The sequence below is a fragment of the Schistocerca piceifrons genome, chromosome 11 (assembly GCF_021461385.2).
Source record: "Schistocerca piceifrons isolate TAMUIC-IGC-003096 chromosome 11, iqSchPice1.1, whole genome shotgun sequence".
Lineage (NCBI taxonomy): Eukaryota > Metazoa > Arthropoda > Insecta > Orthoptera > Acrididae > Schistocerca > Schistocerca piceifrons.
This window is the reverse complement of record NC_060148.1, coordinates 24726604-24739672: the sequence shown is the minus strand read 5'-3', so window position 1 is coordinate 24739672 and position 13069 is coordinate 24726604. Positions and strand designations below refer to the sequence as shown.

General features: G+C 44.5%; 1 protein-coding gene across 2 annotated transcripts in view; it reads right to left on the bottom strand.

The window, feature by feature from the left end:
- The window catches only part of LOC124720086, a 105913-nt gene that overhangs the window by 15587 nt on the left and 77257 nt on the right, over positions 1-13069 (bottom strand). For both annotated transcript variants that reach the window (XM_047245365.1, XM_047245366.1), the window contains one exon: positions 948-1196. In XM_047245365.1, coding sequence (XP_047101321.1) covers positions 948-1196 — 249 coding nt within the window. The remainder of the gene's footprint in view (positions 1-947; positions 1197-13069) is intronic.

The window sequence follows — 13069 nt, the reverse complement described above, 5'->3', positions numbered from 1 at the left end:
CGTTCTGAATTTTTTCCTACCTGTGAGAAGAGATGGTTGCTAATAGGAACTTTTATGAATTGCATATCACATGCAGTATTCTCCTCAACATAAGAATAATATGAATATAAACATTTTGCCATGTATTCTTTCGTGTTTGCTGCTATCTCATTTAAATCCTGTCTGCCTAATAACCTACGAAACTAGTGTGAGACAGCAGCAAATGCGGAAGAATATACATATTATGTCATGTTTATATTCGTATTATTCTTATGCCTACTTGTGATACAATCAGAAATGAAGCACGGCAATTGACTAGATTTTTAAATCTAAGATGACTCTAATTTCTGTGCAGAATGTAATGTACAAAAGAGACGTGTGCAAAGATTTTCAAAAGCACGCGCGCACAAAAGCAAGCCATGCCGCGAGCGGCGACAGGTCGTAAACACTTATTATTAGAATGCGACCTCCAAAGCATGACACAGTACAATAATGCATTTTCAGCCAAGAGTGACCTAAACACCTATAACAAAGAGAACGGCACTTATCAGATCAAAGAAAAATAAGCGACCGATTCAAACCAGACGAAGCACGCCTGACACATAGCAATGGCTACCTGGTAAAGCTTAACTGCTAAGCTTACGACTGGATCCAAACTACTGTAGCTGTATCGTCATTTATTCTACCTAAATTGTGTCTCATATTACAATAGACCAACTTTGTTTCGATTTGGAGGCGCGACCTAAAACTTTTCTCCCCCCCCCATTGAATTTCGAGTCTCAAATTTCAGGTGTGGTTTAGATTTGGGAAAATTTTTTTTCCTTGATTTCGAGTCTCATTTTTCAGGTGCGGCTTAGATTCAAGTAAATACGGTAGCCTTATCATATTTGCTTTCTAGAATCAAAAAAAAAAAAAAAAAAAAAATGGAAAAAAAGAAGGAATCAGAATACAGGTTGTTGCACACTCACACTTCGGTCTCACTATCATCGCTCCCAGTAGCGAGTGCATCCGAAGAGATTTCCAAGCCCCCCGGGTCAATCCGGAGCGACGGGTCAGGCGACAGCGACACGTTCTGAGGAACGAGGCTAAGGTCGCCAATTGTCAATGACTCGTCGCCCACCTCAGATGCCTCACCGTCTTCCGAGTCTGAAGAGTTCTCCGATACTTCGGCTACATCCTCCAACCTGGGCGCTTTTATGAACTCGTTGTTCTCATACCTGTGGACAACAGTGGCATCACACAACAAAGGCATGCAGTACACGCCAAAAATTTGGCAATTAGATGACAAATATGAAACATAATCTGGTAAACATGGAGCTAATTCGTACAGGGTGAGCTATAGAGGAAATGTGAACAGTAGCATGTCAATCTACGTGATCACTCTCAAAAAAATTATGTTATCCTAGTGGTACCCATTTTCTTGCATTTTCAACACTGCTGGAAGTTAGGTATTGGTCAATCAAACCCACCTCTTCTTTAACAACAGCTTTCTACTCTGTTAAGCTTTGGGGTTTGTTGTATAGGAACACTTAGCAAATACCCAAGCAGCGCACAAGTTTTGTCACATTTGTGGCCACAGCATATGACTGAAATAAGAAATGAGGTGACCAGCAACTGAACAGGACACATTCACTGTGATGAGATGTCTCACCGTCATGCTGAAAATACAGACTCCTCCCGTTTATCTGTCCTCTATGCAATTCTGACAGGAGAATGTATTAAGCATGCACGCAAAATGTTTGGACTCTATTGTCACAATTATGCCGGCATCCTCGAGAAAATAAGGCCCAAGTACACTGACAGCAGCTAGGGCACACAACACCTGGCACACCTGGGGAGTGGAGATGTCTTTCAAGTACTCCGCAAAGCTGTTCAGGGGCCCAGAAACAGCAGTTCTGTCTGTTAAGTAACCCAAACATGCATCTGATTGGTTATCTACACTATTAAACAGCAAACTCACTTCATGGTGTATGGCCCCAGTTTCAGGTTGCTTATCTAATGGATTCCAGGGTCAGCAAAAATTTGATTTCCCGTATTCTACGTAATTATAACCCAAATTTAGAACTTTAAATGGTGTTACATTCCACTCATTAAGAGCTATATTCTTATATTAAAAAGTTTAAGAGGAAGACACATATTACAGTAAGGAACTGTGTGTGTGTGTGTGTGTGTGTGTGTGTGTGTGTGTGTGTGTGTGTGTGTGCGCGTGTGTGTGTGTCTTGAGGTACTGTGACTCAAGGTGCGAAAACTATCCACTATATTCATTCAGTATTTGAGAATAACTTCCAATGAAGTTTAACACGTTTTCAAATCTTTACGAAACTTCTCTTGCTCAGGTTACCTGGAGGACTGTGGCATCAGAAGGGCATCTGGCTATAGGATTAAATATTGAAATAAAAATTCACCAAATCCTGAAAATGCAGACTCCATAATAGATGGGACAAACACTAGAAGGAGGAGGAGGAGGAGGAAGAAGAAGAAGAAGAAGAAGACTGCGGTGTAGCTAACTGCACTGTCTGCAAAAAGTTTTTGGTGGCCAGTAATATAGTTTGTCAGGTTGTTATTACACAACAGTCCCAATACACATGCCTGGGGTGCACCTGAAGTTACTTCTATTTCTGCCGCTGATGCTCCATCTCAGATAACTCGCTGTGTCCTCCCGGCCACAAAATCCTCAATCCAGTCATAAATTTTGTTTTATACCCATATGATCCTACTGTTGTTTATAAATGCTGGCTTGGTACCACATCAAATGATTTTGGGAAGACAATAATTATTGCACAACCCGCCTGTCTAAGATTAGTGGCTTTCAGGATGTCATAAGAGAAAAAACACAAGTTGGATTTGGACAATCAACATTTTTGGACTAAATATCAGTTGGCTTGGAGGGGTCTTTCTGTTCAAAACACCTCACTATCATTGAGCAATTGATTGTGATTTATACTTCTGTTTTCACAGTATTACATTTCATAATAATTACTGCTGAAATTGCAATAGTGGTGGAAAATAAACTGTAATACAAATCTACATGTCATCAATTATAAAATTCTGTGACATTCCAAAATCCAACTGCACACATATAACAACAAAATGGGAGAGAAGTTTAACTATTTCACAGAAATTGTTCAGATAGCTCAGATGGAAAGCACTGACATCATAGCCTGAACCCTTAACACTATGTCGGGAAGTCTAAACTAAACTGTAGTGTCTGTGTGTCTGTAATATTGTATCACCAGGTACATCAAACACAAGTAGCAGCAACTAAGTTACATTATTTGTGTCTCTTTCTGGTTCATGTATTTTTGCATGTAACACGTGTTATGTTAATACAGCTGAGCAGGTGCAATATTTGAGGGGGAATTTTTTAAAATTTGATTACCAACAAATAGAAGGGCTGCAAAGGGTGTGGTAAAATACTACAGGAACTACCAACAAAAAAATATGCTATAAACTAGCCACCTGGAACCACGCGACCGCTATGGTCGCAGGTTCGAATCCTGCCTCGGGAATGGATGTGTGTGATGTCCTTAGGTTAGTTAGGTTTAAGTAGTTCCAAGTTCTAGGGAACTGATGACCTCAGATGTTAAGTCCCATAGTGTTCAGAGCCATTTGAACCATATAAACTAGCCGTACCTGTTACTAATTCGACAATTTATTTTCCGATAACTAGTTTCCGTCCTAGCTCCATCTTCGCATGACTGAATAATTTTCTTCTGAAAATTGTTTGTTTCTATCTTAAAGAGAAAGTGGTTCCCATACAAAACTGCACAGAGCACAAATTGCGAGATGTCTGCCATTTTGAAGTATAAGGCAGGCACATAGTTTCTACTTTGTGCTGTTTTACACAGAGATTTCTTCTGTCTTCAAGAGAGAATAGTAAAATTGGCATAAGTATTTGGCAGTCTGAAGGTAAACTTGTACACAAAACTGTGGGCTTTACAGGCCACCTTGGATAAAATAAATTATGATTTTCCTTCGTGTCATATACAGGGTCTAGTAACAACCAGTAGCCCCACTCTTTCAGGAATTAAACTCTCACTTATAAAACAGCTTCAAACATCCCATTACTTTACAAATAGTTAATGTGTTAAACATTTGACGTTAAGCATATAAATGGGGAAACATTTAGCAAATGTTTCAAATTATACTTACAGTTTTTTGGAAGTCGCTAGGTGCTCTCAAATAAAATACAGTTTCTAACTGTAATATAGTCAATACTGTTTACGGTGTTTAATGCCCCTCACGTTGTCACCAGTGGAGAGTGAAATGAGATGTCACGAAGACCATAGATTTGATAAATTGATTACTTTATTCCAGCCCTCGGCCATAATACATCAGGAAAAACTTAGTGAGGCATCCAGCCACCTCTCATGCTGACGCCCAACATTGCTCACAGTGCAAGGAGTGGGGCCGAGTGTGGCGCCACTCGAATGCCACTGTCAGCAAAATCTTTGGCCACGACCGCGATGACAGTGCGACAGCACAGCTGACAATGGCCGTGAACTTCCTCCGGGGAGCGGTCAGCTCCCTCGTTACAGGTTGCCCTGTCTCATGCTCAAACAGCAGACCTGAACTGCATTCTGGGATGTCTCCCCGGGTGTCGCAGGATTGTAGTGTAGGCTGTGATACTGAGACGATAATCATTTAGTACAAGAACTGCTGAGTCTTATATGCTCGAGACTATGTTCCTTTAGGGCTTAAGGCACGTACTCTAAACACTTCCGTGGTGGCAAATGAGGAAATAAACACTTCCGTGGTGGCAAATGAGGAAATAAACACTTCCTTGGTGGCAAATGAGGAAACACTTCCGTTCTTCTGTTAGCATATTGCAGTGTTGGCTGTCCTTATACCATGCCAAACTGGATCTGCTTCGCAACACCAGTCGGCCATGTTTTGCTTTGCAATGCATAACACTCTCGCACATCTGTGGCTGGCTCTGTTGCAACTCACTTCCGCTCTGGCATATTATTTGACCAAATATGGTCAATATGCTACAACGGCAACATCACTTTTAACGACCTATTGGTTATAACAGCTGAATCTACTAGTCTTGTCTAAATCCTATGAAAATGATATACTGTAAGCTCTCAATCTGCTTTGCAGATTATCTGCTTTGGTGATTAAGTTACTGAAAATTTTCCTTTTACCTGGAAGTGGACGTCGGTGGAACGCCGGTGTCATATTACGACATCACTGTAGTACACAATGTGTTGCTCAAGCACGTCAAGTGTCAAATTATATTGTTGTGATCGATACTGTAGTCATTCTCCCCCCCCCCCTCTTCTTTTAGGGCTGAACATGGTCTGATGAGCAAAACCGTTTTGCGCTAACAATACAGCTGAAACTGGAAATAATACACAAACTCTAAGAATGCAGTATTGATTCGCGGAATCTGGCACTGATTTACTACATGTATGAACCAATAATCCGTGATATTTGGAAAAATAAAGACAAAATAATTCAATTTTCTAACAGATCTGACTCATCTATAGGTTTGCTAAAGTGGAAGACTATGAAAACGTCAATGTATGCAGAACTGGATAAAGCTGTGTTGGAATGGTTTCAGCAGAAAAGAGCAGAGGGCACACAAGAATCTGGATCAATATGTGCCAAATAGGCTCAGTTTTTCTTCGAAACCTTGGGGATTGAAGGAGATTTTAATGCATCTTCCGGCTGGCTAACAAGATTTCAACAGCATTACAGTATACATGAAAGTGTGTTCCAAGGAGAAAGGTTAAGAGCAGATAATAAAGCTCCTTCTGAATTATGTAGATTTCCAGGAATTTATTGCACCAGAAAATTTAGAGCTAGAGCCAATAAACAACACAGACGAAACTGGGCCATTTTGGAAATGTCTACCGACAAAGACTTTAGCTCGAGACAGAGTGTAGTGCACACGGTTATAAACTGTGTACTGTAAGAGCAAGATAACTGGGTTTTGTTGTGCTAAGGTTACAGGATCATACTCGTATAAAGTTGAGTGTGTTGAAATAGTTACAGCTAAAAAATGACATTGTTTCAGAGCAAAAGAAATGCACAATTTACCTGTCCATTATTTTCACCAGAAAGGAGCCTGGATGGACCACACAATATTTCAGACATGGCTCCATAACTGCTTTGTGCCATGGAGCATTTAACACTGGAGGGTCTACCTGCAAGGACACTGCACTACTGGACAGTGCAGCAGTGCATCTGAATGAAGAGGAAATCTGCTACAAAAGCTTACTGATGAGATCAGCAATCTTCAAACATTCTGGAAACAATTGACTGTGCTAGATGCAATTTATGAAGTGTGTGGTGTCACCGCCAGACACCACACTTGCTAGGTGGTAGCCTTTAAATTGGCCGCGGTCCGCTAGTATACGTCGGACCCGCGTGTCGCCACTGTCAGTGATTGCAGACCGAGTGCCGCCACACGGCAGGTCTAGAGAGACTTCCTAGCACTTGCCCCAGTTGTACAGCCGACTTTGCTATCGATGATTCACTGACAAACTACGCTCTCGATTGCCGAGACGATAGTTAGCATAGCCTTCAGCTACGTCATTTGTTACGACCTAGCAAGGCACCATTATCATTTGCTATTTATCTTGTGATGCATGTACCGTCAGACCAATGTTCACCAATTATGGATTAAAGTTAAGTATTCCAGAAGCTACGTACTATTTTTGCTACTATAAATACCTTGTCCTGTTCCCAGACCTCACGCCAGCCTGCGTAAGCTTAAACGCGTGCCTCTCGGCTTCCCGTCCTAGTGGATTGGCTGTCTTGCCAGTCCACAACAGTTGGCGACGAGCCCAAATCGCGTTCGTACCTATATTGCCCTGATTTACTTGTGTAATGGCTTCGCCACAATCTCCAGATGTACTGTCCAAATTTTATCGCTTGCAGAATCAGCAGACGCAGGCCTTACTGGATGCCCTTGGACAGCTCGTCCAGGGTCAACGTGCAATGCAAAACAATGCGGCGGCCGCTGCTCCACCGCTACCGCAGCCACAACACGCTGTTGCACCAACTTTTCGTCCTTTTGATGCGGCACTGGAAAGCTGGACGGAGTGGTCACGCCAATTTGGATTCCATCTCGCCACCTACAGAATTCAAGGTAATGAGCGGCAGCCTTATCTCCTTTCGTCCGTCGGCGTCCACACGTTCCGTGTGATAGTCAAATTATTTCCTTGACGCGACATAGCAACTCTGTCCTACGACAAAATTTTGTCTGCATTAGATGCATATTTCAAAGAATCAGTCAATGTAGTTGCCAAACGGTATATGTTCTTTCGTACAAAACGTACGGCCGGTCAAACTAATAGAGCGTGGGTTGCAACCTTGCAAGGCCTTACTAGGGATTGTGCTTTTGAGTGTCAATGTGGACTCCCTTATTCAGATACTATAGTGCGTGATGCAATTGCACAGAACGTTTCTGATGTTCGTATACGGGAACAGATTTTGAAACTAGTCAATCCCTCCCTTCAACAAGTGATGGACATATTGGATCGACAGGACACACTTGACTTTGCTCAGAAATCATTTGAAATTTCACCGGCCATGTGTCACGTTAACCAGCCCGACGGGCGCGCTGCACGGAACAGTAAACAGCCCTCGCGCCCGTCCGCGCAGCTGCCGCCAAGCTCTCCGCCACATGTGCCGCGCAAGCAAGCAAATGCAGTGAAATCATGCCCGCGGTGTGCTACTAGACATTCGCGTGAGAATTGCCCGTCACGCCAAGCTATTTGCTTTTTCTGTAATAAAAAAGGACATGTTCAAAGTATTTGCCAGAAAAAGCTCAGAACGGACACTCACAACCATTCTAGGCCTTCTGCTTCGCGCCAGAATCAAACCAAGAATACTCAGGCTCGTGAACCTTCGCCCGTGGAAATTCATGCAGTTCATTCCACTCCGCCCAGTGCCACTCTCTCTAACAGTGACCGTGTTCGTCCCACAAATAGTGTGCGTAAACATCGACGGACCGTCATGTCACAAGTGATTTTGTACCAGTGTCAGTTAACGTTGCACGTGACAGTCGCTCTTGTCGTCAACAGGACAATAAACTTTTTGTAGCTTTGGACATTAACGGCAAAGTGATACCATTCCAGCTAGATACCGGAGCTGCAGTTTCACTGATCAATCACGACACGTACAAACAGCTGGGCACACCTCCGTTGTGTGCCACAAATGTCAAGTTAAATAGTTATTCAGGACAAGCTATCCCTATGTTAGGACAGTGCAGCCTTCTTGCAACATACAAGGGACAAACAAAACTTGTGTCATTGTACGTCCTTCGTTCTTCTTCTGCAGTGAACTTGTTTGGTTTCGATTTATTTCAGTTGTTTAACTTGCCTATAGTCAATCAGGTCCTATCAGTGAACCAGACTGGGCCTTCAGACAGTGGTTCTCGTCTACGTGAAGAGTTTGCAGACATTTTTGCACCGGGCCTTGGTTGCGCTAAGAACTATAAAGCACATTTGGAACTGAAAGTAAACGCGCAACCGAAATTTTTCAGAGCGCGCAATGTTCCCCACGCATTGTGTGATGAGGTCGCAAAAACATTACACGATTTGGAATCACAAGGTGTGATTGAACGTGTGCAGGCTTCTCTCTGGGCATCACCCTTAGTAATTTTGCCAAAACCTTCTGGAAAATTGAGACTTTGTGTGGACTTCAAAGCTACCGTGAATCCACAACTAGTGATTGCAACTTTTCCTTTACCCCGCCTGGAAGATCTTTTTGACAAACTGTGCCCGGGTAAATATTTTTCGAAGTTGGACCTAGCAGATGCGTACTTGCAAATACCGGTGGACGAAGAATCCCAGCGCATTTTGGTGGTTAACATGCATCTTGGTTTGTATCGATTCAAAAGACTGCCATTCGGGTGTGCATCCGCCCCTGCATTGTTTCAGCAATATCTGAAAACTGTTTGTGTGTCGGTCCCTACTGCAGCAAACTATCTGGACGATATTGTGATCTCCGGAAAGACGGAAGAAGAACATTTAGCCAATCGCAGAACATTATTTCAGGTCTTACGACAAAATGGTCTTCGCTTGCAGAAAGACAAATGTGTGTTTTTTGCTCGTAACTTACACTACCTGCCCAAGGCATACATCCCAGTCCCGAGCACCTCGTGCCATACAAGACTTGCCTTCGCCGCAGAATTTGAAGCAGCTACAGAGTGTGCTGGGAAAAATCAATTATTATCATCGCTATGTGCGCCACACATCTTCCATTTCAGCTCCGCTTCATCGTTTACGCCGTAAAGGTGTTCCGTTCGTCTAGACGACGGAATGCGAACGCGCCTTTCGCCAGTTTAAATCGGCGTTGCTTTCCAATACTTGCCTTACGCCATTCGATCCATAGAAACCCCTTTTGTTGATGGTGGATGCATCGGATTTCGAGATCGGTGCTGTGCTTGCGCACAAAGATGGATCGCATGATCGCCCTATTGCCTTTGCGTCCAAATTGCTCTCGTCTGCGCAAAGAAATTATTCACAGATCGAGAAAGAAGCATTGGCTCTCGTATTTGGTGTTACTAAATTTCATGATTTCTTGTATGGTCGTCACTTTACCATCATCACAGACCACAAACCTTTGACGTCGCTTTTTCATCCGACCAAGCCTGTACCTCCACGTACAGCGCAGAAATTCATTCGCTGGTCTATTTTCCTCTCCCAGTACCGCTACGATATCTTGTATCGGTCCCCTGCTAAGGACGGAAACGCCGATGCGTTGTCCCGTTTGCCTGTTGCTGAGGACAGAGCATTCGATTCCTCCGAACTTGCTTGTATGTTCATTGATGCGGAAACCGATGATGTGGTCGAATCGTTTCCGATTGATTTTCGTCGTGTAGCTACAGCCACAGCTGCTGACCCTGTCCTTGCTACGATTCTGCGTTTTGTTGCTACGCAATGGCCTTTGTCGAAGTCGCGGATCGAGGATCCGTTGGTTCGCCGATTTTTTGCTCACAAGGAGAAACTTTTTGTATGACGTGGTGTTTTGCTGTTGCGTTCAGAAAATGATCAGTCCAGGGTCGTGGTACAGGGTCGTGGTACCACATTCGTTACAGTCCTCTTGTCTTACAGCTTCTCCACCAAGGACATTGGGGTATAGTGCGAACGAAACAACTTGCTCGTCAGCACTGTACTTGGTTCGGAATCGATGCTGCGATTACGAATATGTGCTCTTCTTGCATGGCGTGTGCCGAACAACAATCCGCACCACTGCGGAAATTCTTTGCATGGCCAAAAGCCACTTCCCCTTGGCAACGCTTGCACATCGATTTTGCTGGTCCATTCTGGAATGCTCGATGGTTGGTTGTGGTAGATTCATTCAGTAACTTTCCTTATGTTGTCCGGATGTCTTCCACGACGTCATCTGCCACCATCCAAGCGTTATCTGCTATCTTTTGCATTGAAGGTCTTCCACAGACTATTGTTTCCGACAATGGCCCACAATTCAAGTCCGCAGAATTTCAGTCATTCTGCAAGCCCAATGGTATTCAACATCTGACGTCCGCGCCGTTTTCGCCACAGTCAAACGGTGCCGCTGAACGATTGGTCCGTACTTTCAAGTCCCAGATGTTGAAGTTGAAAGAGTCGCATTCTCGGGAGGACGCGGTATTGCTCTTTTTGTCCTCTTATCGCTCTCAGCCCCGAGATGGTCGCTCGCCGGCTGAGTTGCTCCACGGTCGTCCTCATCGAACCTTGATGTCTTTGCTACATCCGCCGCATCAGGTTCCTGTGCAGCGGCAGACACCTGCTTTTGCTCCGGGCAACGTTGTCTACTATCGTAACCATCGAGGATCACGGCGTTGGCTCGAAGGGTGCATTCTTCGCTGCCTCGGCCGTGCTATGTATTTGGTGTTAGGGGCCTCTGGTGAGGTGCGTCGGCATCTCAATCAGCTGCGCCTCTGTCGTCGCACGGGTTCTGCCGCTCCCCGTCTGCTTTCAGCGACGGTGCCGTCCGGTCGGCGCCCTGGGGACCCATCTACTGGCTCGCCTCAGCCCCAGGTGTTACCGACGCTGCCTTCCATTTTGCCCCATGGCGACACACCGCCGCCGCCGCCTGTTCTCCCGCCGGCGACGCCCGCAGTGGACGCGTCGCTGCAACCGCCGGGCGCCTCCCTGGGTCACGCGCCGCCGATCGCTTCCCGTGACCAGCTGTCCTCCACCATGGAACTCTTTCCCGCTCCGGACCATAGGACGTCTTCGCCCGTCGGGTGCCCCGACCCGATGGAGGTCGACCCTTCGGCCCCTCCTGTCTCTCTATGGGCGCATACACCGCATGTTGGCGTGCACTCTGGAGTAGGTTTTCAAGCGTTTCCTAGCTCCCCTCGGACCGAATGGCAGAGTGCGGGTGGTACAGCCTCGCCTGTTGTTAGGCTCCCCACCTCGTCGCATACGTCAACATAGGGTCCTCCCCACGGCGGGCTGAAGCCTTATAACACAACCGCACGCCGATTTGCGGGGGAGGAATGTGGTGTCACCGCCAGACACCACACTTGCTAGGTGGTAGCCTTTAAATCGGCCGCGGTCCGCTAGTATACGTCAGACCCGCGTGTCGCCACTGTCAGTGATTGCAGACCGAGCGCCGCCACGCGGCAGGTCTAGAGAGACTTCCTAGCACTTGCCCCAGTTGTACAGCCGACTTTGGTAGCGATGGTTCACTGACAAATTACGCTCTCAATTGCCGAGACAATAGTTAGCATAGCCTTCAGCTACGTCATTTGCTACGACCTAGCAAGGCGCCACTATCATTTGCTATTTATCTTGTGATGCATGCACCGTCAGACCGATGTTCACCAATTATGGATTAAAGTTAAGTATTCCAGAAGCTACGCACTATTTTTGCTACTATAAATACCTTGTCCTGTTCCCAGACCTCACGCCAGCCTGCGTGAGCTTAAACGCGTGCCTCTCGGCTTCCCGTCCTAGTGGATTGGCTGTCTTGCCAGTCCACAACAAAGTGTCTCAGACAAAGCAATCAACCAGGATTGAACAATCAACCACGACCAAGTCATAGAAAAACACTAATCTCAAACTTGATAGCATCAGTTATTCTGGCGACAAATAAGACAGCTCATTAGCAACATTAGCTGTTGTTTTGGAAAGTATTCCAGGGTGCGAAACTTTTAATGAAGAGAATATTTCTGAATGGTTTGATATGGCATGCACTGAGCCGGGTCATCGGAGCTCAAGTGTTGGCGCTATTGCTCAGAGAATACAAGGGAAATCCAAGAAGGTGAATGAGAGTGGAAGATAACAACATTCCTTTAATTCCAAAATTAATAATCGGTCATGCATCAGCATTTCAATGGGCCGAAGAGTTTCTGGACTACTTGGAACAGCAAGAAGATGCTTCCCTTTCTGACAAGTTGGTGTTGTGTAAAATTCCTAGTGCAATAAGTAAAAGACAAGCTACCTCTCTTGGACAGAAATCAATGTGAAATTGACTTGCACTTTATTCTTTGTAAGTAATGTTTAATGTCTAATGTTCTTAGTGTTCTCTCTCATGCATGTGCATTTACTCCATAATATTGTGTTAAGCGATTTAAAAATCTTGCAAGTGACTCACCTTGAGAATGGCTGAAATGTTGGCAAGCAAAATTTTGGAACAAGAACCCAAAATTTTGAAACAAGAACTACTATTATCCCAGATGCTAATCCAAAAATTGCAGAACATGTAGGAATGTCTGAAAGTGGCGAAATTGTATTTATGGGGTTCTGAAGGGAAACTTTGTCAGTTGGATACCAATTGCCAATGTAATGTGGGCACAGAACAGAGAACATACAGAAAGGAAAGCTGAGGGCGGCCCCTTTGATTTGTATGAAGCCAAGCAATGCATCTCACGCCATACTGAAACCAAGTAAATGCAAAACAATAGCTGCTTACTACTATGGCTCGAAACGGACGTCCTTAAGAAAAGAACTAATCCAACAGACTAAATGAAAACTTTTATGGAAGGAAACACTGAAGAGACAAAGTGTGACACACCTTTAGTTAAATATTTATCACATGAATTTTGAAATTAATTTATGTTCTCATATAAAAGCTGTGAACTGCCACTGCTTTTAGCTTCAGATAGCAATGTAGCTACATTTTT